The sequence below is a fragment of the Salmo salar genome, chromosome 10, assembly GCF_965601325.2.
Source record: "Salmo salar chromosome 10, fSalSal1, whole genome shotgun sequence".
Taxonomy (NCBI): domain Eukaryota; kingdom Metazoa; phylum Chordata; class Actinopteri; order Salmoniformes; family Salmonidae; genus Salmo; species Salmo salar.
This window is the reverse complement of record NC_138300.1, coordinates 28856793-28879019: the sequence shown is the minus strand read 5'-3', so window position 1 is coordinate 28879019 and position 22227 is coordinate 28856793. Positions and strand designations below refer to the sequence as shown.

The following is a 22227-nucleotide window of genomic DNA, read 5'->3' as shown; positions in this document are numbered from 1 at the left end:
GTGTTCAACATCTGAAGTTGCTAGCAAGTTTACTAGATAGCTACAATAGTTGCTGTGGTAATCAAACAGACTTGCTATTTTAGGTAACCAAACCATCAGTCCGAGCTTTATATTATGATAATCGAATTCAACAATACCAATCATGTTTTCAATTCGACTTTTGCTTTCAAACCATGTAAGTATGAACTAAAGCCAAATTCTACCGTGCCGATATACCGTGTGTCATACGAAAATAATGCACGCTCTAGAATGCCCTTCAAGCCAATAAGAAACGAGTATTAAACAATGCCATGGCATAATTTTACTTATTTTCTCACTATGTTATTTTAAATACATCATTCGATAGTAGTACAACAGGAGCTACCGCCCTAGATGAGGAGACGGATGAAGAGAAGAAGACGTCTTGAATATTAAAACATTACCGTCGCTCAACTCTCTGATTGGAGGAAAAAGATTACCGTAGGCGGAAGAAGGCGTCGCATCTTCTCCATCAGGGCGGGTTGTCACTAGTTACAACAGCCACAAAGTCAACATTGTCTGTGTTGTAAAAATTAATGAAAATAAAACAAAAATGCTTTTTGATCTTAATGTAATGTTAGGCATGAGGTTAGCCGTTCAGTTAAGGTTAGGGTTACGTCTAGGGTTTGATTTTAAGAAGATACATTTTATAAATAGGCGTGGTTTTAGACATAATTCTAATTTTGTGGCTATAGTAACTAGTGACAACCGTCAGGGCGGGAAATTAACCACACATGTCAACAGATTACACATCCCGAATGTCAACGCATTTTATCTAGCTACATATACCTAATTATTTTAAACGGTGTAAGTTAAGTGTAAAGTCTGGTTTCAATCAACTTTGGGTAAGTTAATTCTTATTACCAAAGCTATATAGCTAGCTACTGAGCACTGTTGCTACTTGCTAACTGTTCTGCGAGCTAGCTGGTGCTTGTTATTGTTTAGCTAACGTTAGCTAGATTGTCAAAGAAAGAGGTGAACGTGTCCCTCTTTTTGACACTCAAGACAGTCAAGTAAGACTCAGTGACTAATGGGCAGTGATCTGTTTTCTAAATCCTATTTTCAAGGAAGAGCCATGCAGGCGTTTTTGAAAGGAACATCAACTCAAGGCACCAGACCTCTGAAAGAGAAAGGTACAGGGACCAGTGGAGAGAAGAAGCAGAAATCTGTCCCCTGGGTAGAGAAATAGTAAGTTCAATTTCTCCGCGGCTGTAGTATAAGCCCTTGAGAATCTTCATTCATAGAATGTAATTACAGACACCCAAAGAATAGAAATGCTATTCGGTAGCTGCAGACAAATATCTTGGTGATAATTAAAGTGGCTTAATATGTTTAGTCAGATAGAAAACCCTGCATTAATTTGATCAACTACACTGAAAACCCTTGTTTGGCTGTTTACAGTAGACCAAAATGTATGGAAGAGGTGGCGTTTCAAGAGGAGGTGGTTGCTGTGCTGAAGAAGACTATAGAGGGCGCTGATGTAAGTAGCCTCTTCAATTCCATGAGTAGTGACTTCATATGCTTAGGGTAAATACTGTCTGCCTGGGATTCTGTTTGAATATTACATGATTTCTGTTGCAGCTCCCCAATCTACTGTTCTATGGACCACCTGGAACAGGAAAGACCTCCACCATCCTGGCTGCAGCCAGGGAACTTTATGGGTGAGAGTGACTCACCAGCTTTCCAGATTACTGCATTCCAACTCCCAACTGATGCAGATCTGCGTTTGTGGGTTTCAGTGATTGTCTACACCACAGTAAGTTTTCAGTTTCCGTTCCTTTCCACAGGCCAGAGCTGTACCGACAGAGAGTGCTGGAGCTGAACGCCTCTGATGAGAGAGGGATTCAGGTGGTGAGAGAGAAAGTCAAGAGATTTGCCCAGCTGACTGTAGCAGGCCACCGCACTGAGCAAGTACCAGTTTAATTAACCTTCATTACATTCACATACCCCCCCAAACACACACGTAGCTAGCGCAATCTACACAACAAATCAGATCATATAATGCATGTACCTTCCTTACCCCCTATAACAGTCAGCAAATTGTTCATGTTAAATTAGGATATTAAAGCCTCTTTCCATTCCTTACCTCTGACAGTGGGAAACCATGTCCACCCTTTAAGATCATCATCCTGGATGAGGCTGACTCAATGACCAATGCTGCTCAGGCTGCTCTCAGACGCACCATGGAGAAGGAGTCCCGGACCACCCGCTTCTGTCTCATCTGCAACTACATCAGCAGGTCAATTGGGCTTCGTATTCCAAGAGGCACTCTAGAATATGAAATCTATAAGTTGTATTTTTTTTTTTTTACATAACATTACAAACTCTTTGAGACACTTTACAATATGATGTAATAAATGTTAAATCTGTAGCTAAGCCAACTTAAATTGACTGATTTTATTTCCAGGATTATTGAGCCCTTGACATCCAGATGCTCCAAATTCCGCTTCAAACCTCTAGCAAATCAGGTCCAAGAAGAGCGCCTGCTGGATATCTGTGACAAGGAGAATCTCAAGTACTCAAAGGAGGTAATGATTACAACTGCACACACTGCATCATCATTGTTTTACAATTATATTGAGTACTATCCCTAGAGTTTGGAAGGCAGCCCATGCGCTTCCTCTACATAAAGGTGGCGACCTGAGTGATCTAAATAATTATCGTCCCCTTACCAAACTCTCTTGCCTAGAAAAAATCCTGGAATCATTGATTAATACTCAGCTGGATCCCTTTTAACTGCTACATCTTTTCTGAATGTAAAACAGTCCAGGTTCAGACCAGGTCATAGTATCATCTCTACTACTTCTATGGTTTTAAATTATGTCATAAATTGTTTAGATACGAAGAAACACTGTGCTGCCTTCTTCATTGACCTGTCCAAGGCACTCGACACTGTGGATCACACCTTACTTATTCAGAAACTCTATGATTGGCTTAGATCGGACTGCTTGCAGCTGGTTTGAGAATTATTTAAAAGACAGAACAGTGTATACTTACTGATGGGGTTAAGTCAGGATTTCTAGACATAACAAAAGGTGTCACACAGGGTTCGATTCTTGGTCTAGTTCTTTTCACTATTTGTATTAACAGCATTGGTCTATCTGTACAAAACTGTAACTTTCATCTGTCATCTGCGTACACTGTTGTATACGCTACTGCCCCTATGGCAGCTCAGGCTCTGACTCTTCAATCTGCTTTTACTACCTTGCAGAAGGCCTTGGTTGACCAGAAGTTGATACTAAATGCTGGTAAAACCAAGTACATGTTATTTTCCAAATCATGTAATAATGTAACTGATGATTTATGCTTAAGTATGTTAGATGGTGCCCCAATTGATCGTGTCCACGCCTATACATATCTGGATTGAGGTAAAGCTATCTTTTAAAAAGCATTTTGACGAGTTAGTCGAGAAATTAAGAATTAAGTTGGGCTTCTTCCATAGGAATAGGACCTTATATTAAATAGTAGAAAACAAATATTCAGTCCACATTTATTTCTGTTATAGATTATGGCGATATTATATACATGAATGCAGCTACCAGTGTTTTGAAGCCCTTGGACACAATTTATCATAGCACACAGAAACAAGTTGCCGCTTGCTATAGACCACCCTCTGCCCCCAGCTGTGTCCTGGACACCATATGTGAATTGATTGCCCCCCCATCTATCTTCAGAGCTTGTGCTGCTAGGTGACCTAAACTGGGACATGCTTAACCCGGCCATCCTACAATCTAAGCTTGATGCCCTCAATCTCACACAAATTATCAATGAACCTACCAGGTACAACCCCAAATCCGTAAACATGGGCACCCTCATAGATATCATCCTAACCAACTTGCCCTCCAAATACACCTCTGCTGTTTTCAACCAAGATCTCAGCGATCATTGCCTGCATCCGTAATGGGTCTGCGGTCAAATGACCACCCCTCATCACTGTCAAACGCTCCCTAAAACACTTCAGCGAGCAGGCCTTTCTAATCGACCTGGCCGGGGTATCCTGGAATGATATTGACCTCATCCCATCATTAGAGGATGCCTGGTTATTCTTTAAAAGTGCTTTCCTCACCATCTTAAATAAGCATGCTCCATTCAAAAAAATGTAGAACCAGGAACAGATATAGCCCTTGGTTCACTCCAGACCTGACTGCCCTTGACCAGCACAAAAACATCCTGTGGCGTACTGCATTAGCATCGAATAGCCCCCGTGATATGCAGCTTTTCAGGGAGGTTAGGAACCAATATAAACAGGCGGTTAGGAAAGCAAAGGCTAGCTTTTTCAAACAGAAATTTGCATCGTGTAGCACAAACTCAAAAAAAGTTCTGGGACACTGTAAAGTCCATTGAGAATAAGAGCACCTCCTCCCAGCTGCCCACTGCAATGAGGCTAGGAAACACTGTCACCACCGATAAATCCACTATAATTGAGAATTTCAATAAGCATTTTTCTACGGCTGGCCATGCTTGGCACCTGCTACCCCTACCCCGGTCAACTGCCCGGCACCCCCCACAGCAACTCGCCCAAGCCTCCCCCATTTCTCCTTCACCCAAATCCAGATAGCTGATGTTCTGAAAGAGCTGCAAAATCTGGACCACTACAAATCAGCCGGGCTAGACAATCTGGACCCTCTCTTTCTAAAATGATCTGCCGAAGTTGTTGCAACCCCTATTACTAGCCTGTTCAACCTCTCTTTAGTATCGGCTGAGATTCCCAAAGATTGGAAAGCTGCCGTGATCATCCCCCTCTTCAAAGAGGGAGACACTCTAGACCTAAACTGCTACAGACCTATATCCATCCTGCCCTGCCTTTCTAAAGTCTTCGAAAGCCAAGTTAACAAACAGATCACCGACCATTTCGAATCCCACCGTACTTTCTCCGCTATGCAATCTGGTTTCCGAGCTGGTCATGGGTGCACCTCAGCCACGCTCAAGGTCCTAAACGATATCATAACCGCCATCGATAAGAGACATTACTGTGCAGCCGTATTCATCGACCTGGCCAAGGCTTTCGACTCTGTCAATCACCACATTCTTATCGGCAGACTAAACAGCCTTGGTTTCTCAAATGACTGCCTCGCCTGGTTCACCAACTACTTCTCTGATAGAGTTCAGTGTGTCAAATCGGAGGGCCAGTTGTCTGGACCTCTGGCAGTCTCTATGGGGTTGCCACAGGGTTCAATTCTCGGGCCGACTCTTCTCTGTATACATCAATGATGTTGCTCTTGCTGCTGGTGATTCTTTGAGCCACCTCTACACAGACGACACCATTCTGTATACTTCTGGCCCTTCTTTGGACACTGTGTTAACTAACCTCCAGATGAGCTTCAATGCCATACAACTCTCCTTCCGTTGCCTCCAACTGCTCTTAAATGCATGCTCTTCAACCGATCGCTGCCCACAACTGCCTGCCCGCCCAGCATCACTACTCTGGACGGTTCTGACTTAGAATATGTGGACAACTACAAATACCTAGGTATTTGGTTAGACTGTAAACTCCTTCCAGACTCACATTAAGCATCTCCAATCCAAAGTGAAATCTAGAATTCTTATTTCGCAACAAAGCATCCTTCACTCATGCTGCCAAACATACCCTCGTAAAACTGACCATCCTACCGATCCTCGACTTCGGCGATGTCATTTACAAAATAGCCTCCAACACTACTCAACAAATTGGATGCAGTCTATCACAGTGCCATCCGTTTTGTCACCAAAGCCCCATATACTACCCACCATTGCGACCTGTATGCTCTCGTTGGCTGGCCCTCGCTTCATACTCGTCGCCAAACCCACTGGCTCCAGGTCATCTACAAGTCTCTGCTAGGTAAAGCTACGCCTTATCTCAGCTCACTGGTCACCATAGCAGCACCCACCCGTAGCACGCGCTCCAGCAAGTATATCTCACTAGTCACCCCCAAAGCCAATTCCTACTTTGGCCGCCTTTCCTTCCAGTTCTCTGCTGCCAATGATTGGAACGAACTGCAAAAATCACTGAAGCTGGAGACTCATATCTCCCTCACTAGCTTTAAGCACCAGCTGTCAGAGCAGCTCACAGATCACTGCACCTGTACATGGCCCATCTGTAAATAGCCCATCCAACTACCTCACCCCCATACTGTATTTATTTATCTTGCTCCTTTGCACCCCAGTATCTCTACTTGCACATTCATCTTCTGCACATCAATCACTCCAGTGTTTAATTGGTATATTGTATTTACTTCACCACCATGGCCATGACCTCATTTGCACACACTGTATGTAGACTTATTTCTACTGTATTATTGACTGTATGTTTGTTTATTCCATGTGTAACTCTGTGTTGTTGTATGTGTCGAACTGCTTTGCTTTATTCTTGGCCAGGTCGCAGTTGTAAATGAGAACTTGTTCTCAACTAGCCTACCTGGTTAAATAAAGGTGAAATAAAATAAACACTTCATTTTATAACATCAAACCGTTTTTACTGTTAGATGCTTTTATCATAAAGTTGGTTGGACCTTGCTAAAAACACATAGGTCATTTCATTATTCTGTTTTTGTTTATAAAGCCTAACTCAAACTACAATTTACTTAACATCATTGTGTAAATATAGAAACTCTGATTACAACACAGGGTTGGTTAATGCTGGAGACTCCACAGAGCTGGGTAAATCTGTCTTTTCCTATCAGGCCCCTATCATGTGGGATAATCTCCAAGTAACTTTTCATTTGGATGTGTTGTCTCTGGGTCAGTTTAGGAGAAAGGAATTTTTATATTGATAAATGTGGGTTTTTTTTGTATATATAATATTTGCTATTTATTTATTGTCTTTTAAATTGTGTATAATTTTATTTTCTGTATTGTTGTTCCCAGGGCACATTTGCAAATGAGACCTAGGTCAAATATGTGTTTTTCCCCTGGTTAAATAAAAGTTAATAAAAATCGTCTTCCATTCTGTTTTCCTGCAGGGTATTGCAGCGTTGGTGAAGGTTTCAGAAGGGGATCTTAGAAAAGCCATAACCTTTCTTCAAAGTGCTGCACGGCTGAACACAGATAATGAGATCACGGAGAGTGCGGTCATAGAGATAGCAGGGGTGAGTGCTTTTATTGTATATCACTCATCAACAATAGTTGCCTGTTTTATGCACTGCAGCCTAGTCAAAAGAGAGGTATCCAACTTTGCTGACACCTATGCTCACATTCCTCTCTAAGGTTGTTCCTCCCAAGATGATTGACAATTTGCTCAAAATCTGTTACAAGGGAACATTTGAAAAACTAGAGATTGCTGTTCGGGTATGCACATTCACTTTTTATTGCTGCTTCATTACATAGGGATCGAAAATCTAACTGCATGACACTTTTAATGTAGCAGCTTTTTGTCAGACTAATCACCCGGCCATTCTTCCACTTACAGAACATGGTAGATGAGGGCTATGCTGCCACACAGATCATCAACCAGCTACACGAAGCCATCATAGAGGAAGAGCTGAATGACAAGCAGAAGTCTGCCATCACAGAAAAGATGGCAGTAGGTGTTTCAAAATGGCATAACTTACATCAATGTGGCACTTAGTTTACAGTAGTAGTGACTTATTGATTTGTCTAATTTTTCAGGTGGTTGACAAGTGTTTAGTGGATGGTGCAGATGAGTACCTGCAGATGCTGAGTCTGTGTTCTGTGATCATGCAGCAAGCCACTGAGTAACTGACTCCACAACCTCATGGATCATTCCTCTCCATATGCATCTAGACCAACAGCCTTTTCTATACATTTTTGTAGGTTGACTGTATTAAAATGTTAATTGTTTCCTGTAAATACTGTCTTTGTCAATCAGTGCTGTTCAACTCATACTTCAGGGGTCAGTTTTATAGAAACATTTTCACATTTATCATCTGGGCTTTGAGTCAGTTGGGAAACAAACAAGTAACCATATATATATATATATATATAAATTAAGATGGATGCTTCATGGCAGACATGCACATACTGTCCATAATATACGTCATACACACACATCACTTTTCAATGCATTTGAAAAGTAGGATTACAGATGTAACAGATCAACATTGTCAGTCTAGTGTAGTTAATATGTTGACTGCTTCAGCACACTCAGAGAGTGTGACAGGGCGAGAGTCTGCCAGGTCAGGTGGCGCTGTATGTGTACTGCCCTGCTTCTGTGATTCTGGTAGCTGATGGAGGTAATCGCATAGCAAAGACCTCACCGCCTCACCATTGGAGTCATCCAGACATGCAGGAGCTAGGTCACAAGGCAGGGAAAGGCTTTGGCTCGTCTCTTCAAGCCACTTCTCTATAAAGGGATCATTATTCATCTCACACATATTATGTAGAATGCAGCATGCCTGAGTCATCACAGGGATCAGGGCAGCATTGCTGTTGTTGCGCTTTAAGCACTGCCAGCGGGCTTTCAGGCGACGAAAGGTAACCTCAATAGGGGTCCGTGCTTGGCTTAGCTGAGTATTAAATGTACGTTGCTGAGGTGTTAGTTGAGGTGACTCTGGATAACATTTGAGCAGCCAGGTCTGCAAAGGGAAGGCTGCATCACCCAACAGCACATAGCCAAGAGGTTGGCCCATGAGTTTGTGAGGTGTCTTAGGTGACAGTCCCCCTTCTCTCGCCAACATCCATAGTTCAGAGCCCTGCAGTATGGTTGCATCATCAGTGCTGCCTGAAAAGCCTACACGGATGTCCCAGAAGTGACCACGTCCATTCACAACTCCCTGCACCACCGTGGAGGGCCATCCTTTGCTGTTCCAGCCATCACTGGTTTGGCTTTGAGATTTCACAGAAATGTGAAGAGAATCAATGACACCCACACAATGAGGGAAACCCCACTGTGTGTTGAACGCAGCAGCAATTTCCTCTAGCTCCTGTTCACTTGGCTGATGAATGAAGAGTGGCTTCAGCACGGTCACAATGATATTGCATACGTCTCGTACACATTTGATTACTGTGGTGCTGCTCGTGCCAAGTAGGTCACCGATAGAGAGATAGTCCAAGTTGGTGGCCAACCGTAATATAACCATTGCCACGCGTTTCTCCAGAGAGACATGACAGGTAGGGTCTTTTACTTCCGGTCTGAGCTGGTCACAGAGTAGGTCAAATGTGTCCTTGGTCAGATGGAATGTGTTGAGCCAGTCTTGAGGATGGAACTCCTTAGTCACAACCCTCTCCCACCAGTCTGATTTAGGCTCTGCAGGTGAGTAATGTCTCATGGGTGAGGGTCTTGATGGGGAGGATGGTCTTGAAGGTGAGCTTGGTGGTGGCTGAAACTAGAAAAAGATATAGCAATTATGGATATTTGAATTGCCACTTTTTACTCATTGAAAAACTGTTCAAGTTGGGATGTTTGAATCACCTAGGCTATTTGATTTTGGCTTTGAAATACTGCATGTGTTCTCTTGATACAGACACTTGACCTTATGTCAGGTTGATTCCACATCAAATTGTTACTTACTGTATGTGCAAGCCTCTTCATTTTGTTGAGGATATACATTCTATGTCTGATATGCCGTTGGATTTCCATCCGTTTATCCATGATGGCTTTCCTAATCTTCTCTCTACGCCTCATGGACAGATACAGAAGCCTCGACCTCCGTTCCACAACAGCTTTTTTCATAGAACTCTCCATGGCTTAAGTGTCGAATCTAGCTAACGTTACAGCATCAAAATGGAGACATGCATGCAGCTAACTGATATGTTTTCAAGCTCAATTTGAGCTAGATAACGTAACTCATAATTCCATGGGTGTTATCAGCACATCCATGTATTAAGATACATAGATGGCTCTGGTTATGAGTATTATTTGGCTAAACTCTTTGCTTGCTAACCTGTGTTTACTGTTAGCAAAGGAAGTAGCTACGTTGATTAGCTAACCTAACGACATAGCTTATGTGCGTTTTCAGAATTCACCAAACGGACGTTAGCTAGCTGCAGCAGCATTCTTCTCCTCTGGCAACAACGTGTGACTGTTCAGTGTTTTGATTTGAACAGCTTAGCTACGTAAACATTTCCCACAATGCATTGCAATTTGGTCAGTAATATTTTATGCTAGCCGGCTAACGTTAACTAGCTAGCACACAGAACTTGTACTTATTTCATTCTACATTATTGCTCCTCAGTTGCTCGTGAATAAGAGAAAAATTATACTGGTGTGTCCTGACACCTGCACTCGATTTAAAAATATTTACTTCCGTGTCCAAGGCGTTGTGTGTGGTATTTGGTAGCTTATCAGAGTTAACTTAGCTTGCTAACGTTACCAAGCAGACGGGAAGGCTCCCTGTCTATTCTTCCGGACCTTAGTGAAGTTAGCTAGCTATCTATGGTTTAGTGAAACGTCATCGACGTAGACTGAACCCTCGTTTATTTGGTGGTGTTGTTTCTGTTAACTTGGTTAAAAAAAATATCTGGCATGCAATGTGCAGAGGATCAGTGCCAGTAGTAGACTGCTCTTTTAACTGTGGCTTTCCAATCAAGATCCAGCCAGCGAGGCACTACCACTACTATGGACCAAGAGTATCAGCGTCGCCTGCTTCGGCAGATCAACATTCAGAACGAAAACACCAGCCCCATTGTGAGTATTCATTATCATGCCACTCTCGCTTTTATTATATTACTGGGAACATTTCTGAAGTGTTATTAAAAGGAAGGTGTGTCTCACCTAACCAACGTGGTGCAGTGATGACCATACTATTAGAACAATGTTATTTTAAAAGGGCGCTGGCACTTGTTGGTTCTCCATTTACCTGTCATGATTCATCATTAGTCATTATTTTACATGTTGTCATTATACAGAAGGTGACCGAGGTGATGCGAAACCTGACGCCCAACAACTCCCCAATGTCCTCTCCCAGCAAACATGGTGACAGGTTCATCCCATCCCGTGCAGGAGCCAACTGGAACATCAACTTCCACAGGATCAATGTATATGTCACTTAAACCTCTTTAATACCCTATCAATTATAATACATTAACTCACTATAGCTTCTTTTATTGACACATTTAGTCAGCTCATAGAGAAATGTTTATGTGATCTGTGTTTTTAGGAGAATGAGAAATCACCAAGTCAGAATCGAAAAACAAAGGATGCGACATCTGATAGCAGCAAAGGTAAGTTACATAACAAACTATGCCACATCAGATGAAATTACTAACATTTAAGAACGGCATACATTATAGTAGTTAATGTAACTGTGGTTCTGAATTAGCAGATGGGCTGGCCTACTCTGCTTTGCTGAAAAATGAGCTGCTCGGAGCAGGCATTGACAAAGTTCAGGACCCCCAGACAGAGGACAGACGGTTGCAGCCATCCACGCCGGAAAAGAGGAGTCTCTTCAGTGTAAGAATCTCATTTGTTTCCAAGCTACATGAAGTTATTCTGGAGCAAGGTCTGACCCAAATATTTTCCTTTATGTGCAGTACTCTCTCAGTGCTAGGAGCACAACAGATGAGGACAATGGCATCTCTCCCTACTCATTGTCACCTGTCAGTAGCAAAAGGTAAATTCATAAGTTGGTGTCTCTGTAAAGTTGCAGGGTGGTTACTGTTAACTTCAAATCAATGTTTTTTCATTTGGTTTGTTTTCTTTCTGTGCAGTCAGAAGTTGCTACGGTCACCCAGGAAGCAGACTCGTAAAATCTCAAAGATCCCATTCAAGGTCTTGGATGCTCCAGAACTACAGGATGACTTCTACCTCAACCTTGTGGACTGGTCTGCTTTAAATGTGCTGAGTGTTGGCTTAGGCACATGCGTCTATCTCTGGAGTGCCTGCACCAGCCAGGTACTGCTTGTGTGACTAATACATGTGCATATGATTTAATTAGCCTCTCATTACACATGGTGTTCATTTCTATACAAACCCTCAGAGAGCATTGATTTGTCTTTCCAGGTAACTCGTCTGTGTGACTTATCAGTGGAGGGAAATTCTGTTACGTCCGTGGGCTGGTCAGAGAGAGTGAGTTCAACTCCATATAATCTGCCGTTTGTAAATCCCACCATAACACTTTTTACTTGCTCTAGGTGTTTTTTGTGTGTGTGGTTTGCTGACTCCAATGCTGTGCGTTTCTGATTCAGGGCAATCATGTGGCGGTGGGGACTCACAAAGGCTACGTACAGATCTGGGATGCAGCAGCTGGCAAAAAGCTCTTTACACTAGAGGGTCACACTGCTAGAGTTGGTGAGCACTCAGTGGAAATTCCCTGTTATAGATGTAGCATACTAGTTGTTCATTTCATCGGTCTCTCCCTCACCATTCCCATGTCTGATCTTCCACAGGTGCACTGGCATGGAACGCAGACCAGTTGTCATCAGGTAGTCGAGACCGTATGATCCTGCAGAGGGACATTCGCACACCACCTCTCCAGTCTGACCGTCAGTTGCAGGGTCACCGGCAGGAAGTGTGTGGTCTGAAGTGGAGTACAGACCACCAGCTGCTTGCATCTGGGGGCAATGACAATAAGGTATAATAGCATATATCATGACTCTGTGTCCACAACCCTCAGATATGGCTTTTAACATAGATTAGCCAAGTTTACATAACATGACAACCTCACCAACCATGCATGTCTGTTCTGGTTATGGCCTGCATTTCTCTCAGCTGCTTGTGTGGAACCACTCTAGTACGGCACCAGTGCAGCAGTACACGGATCACCTAGCTGCAGTCAAAGCCATCGCCTGGTCCCCCCACCAGCACGGGCTGCTGGCATCTGGGGGAGGAACGGCTGACCGCTGCATTCGCTTCTGGAACACGCTCACCGCACAGCCACTGCAGTGCATGGACACAGGCTCGCAGGTCTGCAACCTGGCATGGTCGAAACATGCCAATGAACTGGTACGTACCACTCAGTGTTGTGATGGTGATCCTATAACGTTATTTAAACCTTGATGGCACTTTGATGGTCTGGTGACACTCTCCCTTTTCTATAGGTCAGCACACATGGTTACTCTCAGAATCAGATCCTGGTGTGGAAATATCCTGCACTCAGTCAAGTAGCCAAGCTTACCGGACACTCGTACAGGGTGCTCTACCTGGTAAGTAACATTGTCTTGTTTTGATGTTCCTAACCTCCTAGCTTTTCCTAATGTTCTGATATTGTCTATCCCCTGCACTATGAAGGCAATGTCTCCTGATGGTGAGGCCATCGTCACAGGGGCTGGTGATGAAACGCTACGCTTCTGGAATCTCTTTAGTAAAACACGGTCAACAAAGGTGCAAAAGTGGAGTTTTTTTCACATTTCTGTACAGTACACACTACACTCAAATCTGCTCTTAAAATTACAGTACGTGTCTATGTTTTACTTTCTTGTTGTCCTGTGATTTTAAATGAACTTTTTCCTCTTTTTATTCAGGAATCGGTGTCAGTTTTAAACCTCTTTACCAGGATAAGATAACGGCAACGCAGGAATGGACTTGGAGTGCCTTGAATTCATCACAACATTCATCAACACAATGCAAAAGAATGACCCAACATGGACATGACATCTTGTCATGGAGGAGGAAAGAACTGTTTTACTTTGCCCAGAAACAAGTGAAACTGGATCATTTTCAGATAGAAAATAATTTGTCCTCAATGTTTTTATGAGATTTTTTTCTATTCATGTACACTTCAATATACAGTTATGCTTTTTCTATGTTGATTTTTGTATTCCATGTCTATGTTGAAAGTATGTGTTAAAGGAGCCTTAAAGTACAATGTAGAGAAATGGATCTACAATTTTAGTTGTTGATTATTTTTTTTTTGCCATTTGAAATTCTATATTTGAATGTTATGTTATATAGACTGGGGCAAATTGTATAATATAATGGGACAATCATGGCAATCCATTTTAAGAAAAACAATTAACTTTTGGAATTAAAAAAATAGCCACTAAATGTGCCAAAGCACTACATTGAATATAGTAGGGTGGAGTAAACAAAACTGAGTAAAATGTGATGTTAAATTGCTGGAACTCAAGAACAAGATATAACAAGAGTATTTCAAAAGAAATGTCTGGTGTTTTCTTAGACTTTACTGAGGTATAGTTCATATAAGGAAATTAGCTAAATAAATAAGTTAGACCCTAATGTATGGATTTCACATGACTGGGAATAAAGAATTGCATCTCTTGGTCACAGACGCCTTAAAAAAAAGTGCCGTGGATCAGAAAACCAGTCAGTATCTGGTGCGACCACCATTTGCCTCATGCAGTGCGACACATCTCCTTCGCATAGAGTTGATCAGGCTGTTGATTGTGGTCTTTGGAATGTTGTCCCACTCCTCTTCAATGGCTGTGCGAAGATTCTGGATATTGGCGGGAACTGGAACACGCTGTCGTACAGGGCTATCCAGAGCAGCCCAAACATGCTAAATGGGTGACATTTCTGGTGAGTGTGCAGGCCATGGAAGAACTGGAACATTTTCAGCTTCTAGGAATCGTGTACAGATCCTTGCGACATGGGGCCTTGCATTATCATGATGAAACATGAGGTGATGGTGGCGAATGAATGGTACAGCAATGGGCCTCAGGATCATGTCACGGTATCTACATTCAAATTTACATTAATAAAATGCGCTTGTGTTTGTTCTATGTTTTATAGACTGGGGCAAACATGCACAGCTTATGCCTGCCCATACCATAACCACACTGCTACCATGGGGTAGTCTGTAAACAACGTTTACATCAGCAAACCTCTCATCCACACGACGGCATACACACCAGCTGCCCGGTACAGTTGAAACCAGGCTTTATCTGTAAAGAGCACACTTCGAAGGTGAGCATTTGCCCACTGAGGTCGGTTACGATGCCGATCTGCAGTCAGGTCAAGACCCTGGTGAGGATGACGAGCATGCAGATGAGCTTCCTTGAGACGGTTTCTGACAGTTTGTGCTGAAATTCTTTGGTTATGCAAACCCACCGTTTCATCAGATGTCCGGGTGGCTCGTCTCAGACCATCCCGCAGGTGAAGAAGTCGGATGTGGAAATTCTGGGCTGGCATGGTTACACGTGGTCTGCGGTTGGGAGGCCGGTTGGATGTACTGCCAAATTCTTTAAAACAATGCTTATGGTAGGTAGAGAAATTAATATTGAATTCTCTCCCAATAGCTTGGGTGGACATTTCTGCATTCAGCATGCCAATTGCACACTCCTTCAAAACTTGAGACACCTGTGGCATTGTATTGTGTGACAAAACTGCACATTTTAGAGTGGCCTTTTATTGTCCCCAGCACAAGGTGCACCTGTGTAATGATCATGCTGTTTAATCAGCTTCTTGATATGCCACACCTGTCAGGTGAATGGATTATCTTGGCAAAGTAGAAACACTCACCAACAGGGATGTAAACACATTTTTGCACAAAAAAATGAGATAAATAAGCTTTACATGCATTCTGGGATCTTTTATTACAGCTCATGAAACATGGGTCCAACATGTGTTTATATTTTTGTTCAGTATACTTTTTAAATGTGCATCTGTCGTCATGAGACAATCTAAACAACCATCTGGTTTTGGCCTATTAGCATGGCCGGCCCTCCCATTAGGCAAGATTAGGCCCCAGCCTATGGTGGCACTTCAATTTGGGGCGGCATTTTGACAATTTGGCTGCCGGCGCCACCAGCGCATAGCCTTGCTGCAGTTCAACTAGTATTGGACTTGATAGACTACAATGAGCACATTATGGAAGATAGCATTATTTTATTTGTAGACTTTTACAAGGCATTTGATACAGTTGAACATCATTTTCTTTTTGAGACTCTTAGATTTTTTGGTTTTGATCAATATTTTCAAAGTGTAATTAACACACTTTACAATATTAGTTACAGCTCTGTTAAATTATCCCATGGAACTTCACAAAGATTCGACATTAGACGTGGAGTTAAACAAGGATGCCCAATTTCTCCTTTCTTATTTGTCAAACAAGTTATGGCACATCATATAAATAAGGATAGTTTTAGGGGTATTCAGATACAAGACAAAAAGATAAAATGTTCACAATTGGCTGACGACACCACCTTTTTTTTGAAAGATCATAATGAAGTCAGGAAAGCTATTGAGTGTATTAATGCCTTCTCACATGTATCAGGTTTATCTCTGAATATTAGGAAATGTCAATTATTTGCGTTGAAAAGATGTGACTTAAAACTCAGTATGTAATATCCCTTTAAAAGATGTGATCACATATCTTGCTATTAAAGTTAGCAAAGATCAGAAAGAAAGTGCCAACTTAAATTTCTCTCCTATTGTAGAGAAAACTGGTAAGAGATTTAACTCCTGGTTATTAATAGATCTTTCTTTTTCTTGACGTGCACTTTTATCAAAATCTGAAGGTCTGTCCCGATTAGTTTATATCTCCCTTGGATGTTCCTCTGTCAGTAACTAAGATGGTTGATACTAAATGATTTAACTTCATGTGGAGGAATAAACCTCATTATTTAAGAAAAGCGGTAATATGTAGCACCCAAAGTGAGGGAGGGTTGAATGCTCTGGATTTTAAAACCTGTAGTATAATATTTAAGATTAAATGGATACAAAACTATTTAAGAAATAAGGATTGCATTTGGAATATCATCCCTAATGTAATATTCCAACAGATTGGTGGTCTAGAATTCTTACTGAAATGCACCTTTGATATGGGTAAAATCCCTGTTAAGCTTGCAAACTTTCATAAACAAGTACTGCTAACTTGGAACCTCATGTACAAACACAATTTTCCCCCACATTGGTATACAATCTGGAATAATAAAGACATAAATACAAAAACAAGTCTTTATTTTTCCAGAACTGGTTTGACAACAACATTATTTGGGTTAAACAATTATTGAATAATGATGGACAATTATATGATTATCCAGAATTTATTAGAACACACAATGTTACATTCACTCCTGAGGAGTATCAAATTGTTGTTAGAGTTGTCCCTAAAGGTGCTATTCTTCTTTTAGGAGAATATAACAATACTCAAAGTGCAACTGTTGAGGATTTTGTAGCCTCAATACAATTAGAAGGAATTGACATTTTAAACTATAAATGTAATAACATGTATATAAGGAAACTATGTCAATATGTTACTATTCCCTCTGCCAAAATGTACTGGAATGCAGCCCTGGGACAAGTGAACTGGAACAAAGTTTTGTTGTTATCTGGTAAATATTGTATATCTAATAAGGTGAAAGAAGTATCATACAAACTCATTCATAGAATCTACCCTGTACAGACCTTTATTATACACAGATTTAAAATAGCTATTGATAACAAATGTGTATTTTGTGGTTGTGAACCAGAAACTCTTGACCATTTATTTTGGGACTGTTCTTATGTCAGAAGATTTTGGAGTGAGTTCGAAGATTTTATTTTAAAATAAACGACTATTAATGTTAATTTGAAAGACTGATATGTTTTATTTTGATCCAAATGATATGGACCCTGATTTAACTTTCATTGTTCATTTGTTTATCTTTCATGGAAGATTCTTTGTCCATAGAATGAAGTGGGCAGAGAACAAACCCCTCTTCACATTATTTAAGATAGAATTTAAATATTATTTTGAAATGATCAGTAAATGTAAAAACAAAAAAGCAATACGCACCATAAAAGTATTTAACAAATTGAAAATGAATCTTGATATGTAATACCCCTGTCTGTTAGGTTTATGTACGCTTGTTTGTAAATCTTGTAAAAAAATGTATTTGTTGTGTGCATACATTTTTTTTTAAAGCAAGTTTAAATCAACAACAACAAAAAGGCTTGCTGCACTTCCCGCCCCCACCCCATTCCCGCTTCTCCCGAAGTTCACTCCCACTATCCTTGGTAGCTATGGTGATGCGTGTGTTTATATGGGATTATCCAATTGTGAAACATTAACAAAAATGAATCTGCCAATTAAATGATTGGATTTTTATTTTGTTTGTGTGTGACGAAAACGATTAGTGATTAAGGCAGTAGCCTAACCTAGCTTGTTAACGTTAGCTAGCTACTACTAGTGGATATTATTTTAGCTAAAAGTAATCTATAGAGATTTGAAACAATTTGCTATCATGTCTAAGAGACAAAAACTATCAGGAAGCGAATATTTAAAAAAACAATGAGAAAAGAGGCACAATCTCAAACCAAAGACAAATTCGCTGGTGAAATTGATCAGCGTGCAGCAATGTCCATCAGCTGGTGTGGAGAATTACAAGCCTACTAGGACAGGCCATTCATTCGCCGAGAATGACGAGCCCCAGTTCGCTGATCCTAGCAGCGAAGAGGGCAAACCGGAGGAGTCCGAGCCATGCACTTCCACCAATGATTAAAGCTCTCTGGCTGGACAAGAACAGGTGGTCGCACCAGGCCTGGCCACATCTCCAAACAATGCCGGCGAAGACCCTACTATCTTGGACCCAGACTCAGATTCGTCGCTCCCCGTCCCAGATGACAGTGGTGGTGCTGCTGCTAAATCCGAACTCCCAGACAAAAAAACATAAAAGATCCCGGTGAGTGGCCAAAATATAGGAATGGATCTTTAAGGGATATGTTAGTGCAGGCTGCGCCACATCAGGATAAGCAGGGGAATTTCCCAAGAGATGAGGGACAATGAAAGTTTTCTGTGGCCCACTACAATAGGAGGATGGAGAATTGGGAGAGACCAAGGCTTGTCTATTCCAAGCAAAACGATGCAGCCTCCTGTTTTTGCTGCAAACCTTTTTCATACGAGTGCAAATCTGCACTGGTCAGGGATGGAACCAGGGACTGGAAGAATCTGTGCCACCTCCTCAGCTCGCATGAGAAGTCGCATGACCACCTAGATAGTTTCCAGAGGTGGAAGGAGCTGGAGATCAGGCTGGTGTCCAAGCAAAATCAGATGATTTGATTTCAGGACCATGTACAGCTCCCGAGAGAAAACACATCAGCACCACAACAGAGGAAAGCGGAAACTCTAGGTGGAGACAAAATAAATAAAATGTTGAAATTGATGTTGGGCAATCAAATTCGATATTTAAATAAACTAAATTCGTTAAGGCTGGGTCATTGACATAAAGCTTATTTTACACTACTCCAGCGAAACGAGGCTAGCCATGCATTTCTGAAAGCAGTTGTTTCCAAAGCTCAAATGATCTTACTCTGTTTTACAGTTCCACAGAAATATTAAAATATATGTTAAATATGTTATATAAAAGTGTTATTTTTATTGTAATTGTAACAATTATGGGGTCATGCCATGTGTGATATGGGGTCATGCCATCAGCACTGAGACTGCACTCGTGAAGGTGTTAATTACCTGATAATGGTGTCAGACCAACGCTCTGCATCTGTCCTCGTGCTCCTCGACCTTAGTGCTGCTTTTGATACCATCGATCACCAGATTCTTTTGGAGAGATTGGAAACCCAAATTGATCTACACGGACAAGTTCTGGCCTGGTTTAGATCTTATCTGTCGGAAAGATATCAGTTTGTCTCTGTGGATGGTTTGTCTTCTGACATATCAACTGTAAATTTCTGTGTTCCTCAAGGTTCTGTTTTAGGTCCACTATTGTTTTCACTATATATTTTACCTCTTGGTGATGTCATTCGGAAACCTAATGTTAACTACCACTGCTATGCGGACGATACACAGCTGTACATTTCGATGAAACATGGTGAAGCCCCAAAATTGCTCTCCCTGGAAGCCTATATTTCAGACATAAGGAAGTGGATAGCGGCAAATGTTTTACTTTTAAACTCGGACAAAACAGAGATGCTAGTTCTAGGTCCCAAGAAAGAAAGAGATCTGTTGGATCTGACAATTAATCTTGATGGTTGTACAGTCATCTCAAATAAAACTGTGAAGGACCTCGGCGTTACTCTGGACCCTGATCTCTCTTTTGACGAACATATCAAGAATATTTCAAGGACAGCTTTTTTCCATCTTTGTAACATTGCAAAAATCTGAAACTTTCTGTCCAAAAATGATGCAGAAAAATGTATCCATGCTTTTGTCACTTCTAGATTAGACTACTGCAATGCTCTACTTTCCGGCTACCCGGATAAAGCACTAAATAAACGTCAGTTAGTGCTAAACACGGCTTCTAGAATCTTGACTAGAACCAAAAAAATTGATCATATTACTCCAGTGCTAGATTCTCTACACTGGCTTCCTGTTAAGGCTAGGGCTGATTTCAAGGTTTTACTGCTAACCTACAAAGCATTAAATGGGCTTGCTCCTACCTATCTTTCCGATTTGGTCCTGCCGTACATACCTACACATAGGCTATGGTCACAAGACCCAGGCCTCCTTATTGTCCCTAGAATTTCTAAGCAAACTGCTGGAGGCAGAGCTTTCTCCTATAGAGCTCCATTTTTATGGAATGGTCTGCCTATCCATGTGAGAGAATGGCAGACTCTGTCTCGACCTTTAAGTTTTTATTGAAGACTCATATCTTCAGCAGGTCCTATGATTGAGTGTAGTTTGGCCCAGGGGTGTGAAGATGAATGGAAAGGCACTGGAGCACCAAACCACCCTTGCTGTCTCTGCCTGGCCGGTTCCCCTCTCTCCACTGGGATTCTCTGCCTCTAACCCTAATACGGAGGCTGAGTCACTGGCTTACTGGTGCTCTTCCATGTGTCACTTGAGTGGGTTGAGTCACTGACGTGATCTGGTCCGGGTTGGCGCCCCCCTCGGGGTCGTGCCGTGGGGGAGATCTTCATGGGCTATACTCGGCCTTGTCTCAGGGTAGTAGGTTGGTGGTTGAAGATATCCCTCTAGTGGTGTGGGGGCTGTGCTTTGGCAAAGTGGGTGCTGTACAAATCAAATGAATTATAATATTGTTTAGTGCAGTGACAACAATGGTGGTGTTCATTCACTTGGAGGTCAAGGTGGAGGTCAATGTGTTTATGTGTCGGGGGGCTAGGGTCAGTCTGTTATATTTGGAGTATTTCTCCTGTCTCTTCCGGTGTCCTGTATGAATTTAAGTATGCTCCCTCTAATTCTCTCTCTCTTTTCTCTCTCTCTTCTTTTGGAGAACCTGAGCCCTAGGACCATGCCTAAGGACTACCTGGCCTGATGACTCCTTGCTGCTCCAGTTTCAACTGTTCTGCCTGTGGCTATGGAACCCTGACCTGTTCACTGGACGTGCTACCTTGTCCCGGACCTGCAGTTTTGGACTCTCTCTCTACCGCACCTGCTGTCTCTGACTCTGATTGATCGGCTATGAAAAGCCAACTGACATTTACTCCTGAGGTGCTTTCCTGTTGCACCCAAAACAACCACTGTGATTATTATTATCTGACCCGCTTGTCATCTATGAACGTTCGAACATCTTGGCCATGTTCTGTTATAATCTCTACCCAGAAGAGGACTGCCAATCCCTCAGAGCCTGGTTCCTCTCTAGGTTTCTTCCTAGGTTCTGGACTTTCAGGGAGTTTTTCCTAGCCACTGTGCTTCTACATCTGCATTGCTTGCTGTTTAGGTTTTTAGGCTGGGTTTCTGTACAGCACTTTGTGACATCGGCTGATGTAAAAAGGGCTTTATAAATACATTGTATTGATTGATTTTTTTTAACAGGTGGGATATTATTAATGAGAAACTTGTTTTCCTACTATAGGTAGGTTGCATAATGATATCAACATTGTAACTCTCCAATGCAGGGGTTAAATATAATTAGAGCTTATTTCTTTATCTTCCCAAAAATTTGTAGTAAACCTACCTGTTCGACAGACACAATTATCCTGTCCATCGATGTCGTTATAGCCAAATACTCCAATACTGACTAAATACCTGTGTCTGGGAAGGGCTTGGTGTGTTTCTACACCTGCATTGCTTGCTGTTTGGGGTTTTAGGCTGGGTTTCTGTACAGCACTTTGTGATATCAGCTTATGTAAGAAGGGCTATATAAATACATTTGATTTGATTTTGACTAAAACCAGGGCTCGAATTGAGTGAGGGTATCACATACCCTTTGTTAAATAAAAGGGCAAAAATTAAAATCGATTGTTTGCTTTCTATTTTGAAATAAATACATAAAACGTATCCAGATTACATAAAGCGTTCTATAACAATGCTTAACTCTGATGCTCTAAAATGACTGTGAAAGACGTGACTCCGATGCATACAGGGATATATTGATTCCTCTCTATGACAATCTGAAGCTAAACTCCAGCCTATAATATTCGAGCAGATAAAAAATATATACTTTGCTATTCTGTCCCTATAAACTGAGCTTTTCTCTTCCCGAAATGAGAAAAAGATGAAGATACGGAGGAGTACTCAGCATTTGAAGCTTACAGTTTTC

General features: G+C 41.7%; 3 protein-coding genes and 1 long non-coding RNA gene across 9 annotated transcripts; 3 read left to right on the top strand and 1 right to left on the bottom strand.

Annotated features, from left to right (window-relative positions):
* The first annotated feature begins 721 nt into the window (after positions 1 to 721).
* rfc4 (replication factor C (activator 1) 4) lies at positions 722 to 7803 on the top strand. 2 transcript variants are annotated; one of them, NM_001140769.2, is given in 11 exon segments: positions 722 to 863; positions 1086 to 1206; positions 1420 to 1498; positions 1600 to 1679; positions 1806 to 1925; positions 2114 to 2257; positions 2426 to 2546; positions 6957 to 7082; positions 7201 to 7281; positions 7403 to 7516; positions 7603 to 7800. In NM_001140769.2, coding segments are annotated over 10 exon segments (1068 nt in total). In that variant the 5' UTR covers positions 722 to 863; positions 1086 to 1093; the 3' UTR covers positions 7693 to 7800.
* Positions 7804 to 7833: 30 nt separating this feature from the next.
* On the bottom strand, positions 7834 to 9959 carry LOC106613919 (uncharacterized). The gene is made up of 2 exons (XM_014216706.3): positions 9464 to 9959; positions 7834 to 9278 (listed from the first exon to the last, which is right to left on the bottom strand). Exons 1-2 carry the CDS (start codon positions 9635 to 9637, stop codon positions 8058 to 8060), a joined length of 1395 nt encoding a protein of 464 aa, XP_014072181.3. The 5' UTR covers positions 9638 to 9959; the 3' UTR covers positions 7834 to 8057.
* LOC106613917 (fizzy-related protein homolog) lies at positions 9117 to 13723 on the top strand. Of its 5 annotated transcripts, none has more exons than XM_014216704.2 (14): positions 9117 to 9205; positions 10483 to 10579; positions 10801 to 10929; positions 11052 to 11115; positions 11217 to 11344; positions 11425 to 11504; positions 11602 to 11785; positions 11894 to 11959; positions 12079 to 12181; positions 12280 to 12464; positions 12602 to 12835; positions 12931 to 13035; positions 13121 to 13213; positions 13354 to 13723. In XM_014216704.2, exons 2-14 carry the CDS (start codon positions 10511 to 10513, stop codon positions 13393 to 13395), a joined length of 1482 nt encoding a protein of 493 aa, XP_014072179.1. In that variant the 5' UTR covers positions 9117 to 9205; positions 10483 to 10510; the 3' UTR covers positions 13396 to 13723. The 5 variants fall into 5 exon arrangements, with proteins under 5 accessions (XP_014072179.1, XP_014072177.1, XP_014072178.1 ...); XM_014216702.2 differs by having other exon boundaries at positions 9135 to 9205; positions 11214 to 11344; XM_014216703.2 differs by lacking the exon at positions 9117 to 9205 and adding an exon at positions 10021 to 10039 and having other exon boundaries at positions 11214 to 11344.
* A 4593-nt stretch (positions 13724 to 18316) lies between these two features.
* Positions 18317 to 21922, top strand: LOC145858579 (uncharacterized). Its single transcript, XR_014379014.1, has 2 exons — positions 18317 to 18453; positions 20959 to 21922. It is a non-coding gene; the product is annotated as an uncharacterized LOC145858579 (long non-coding RNA).
* Positions 21923 to 22227: the final 305 nt, after the last annotated feature.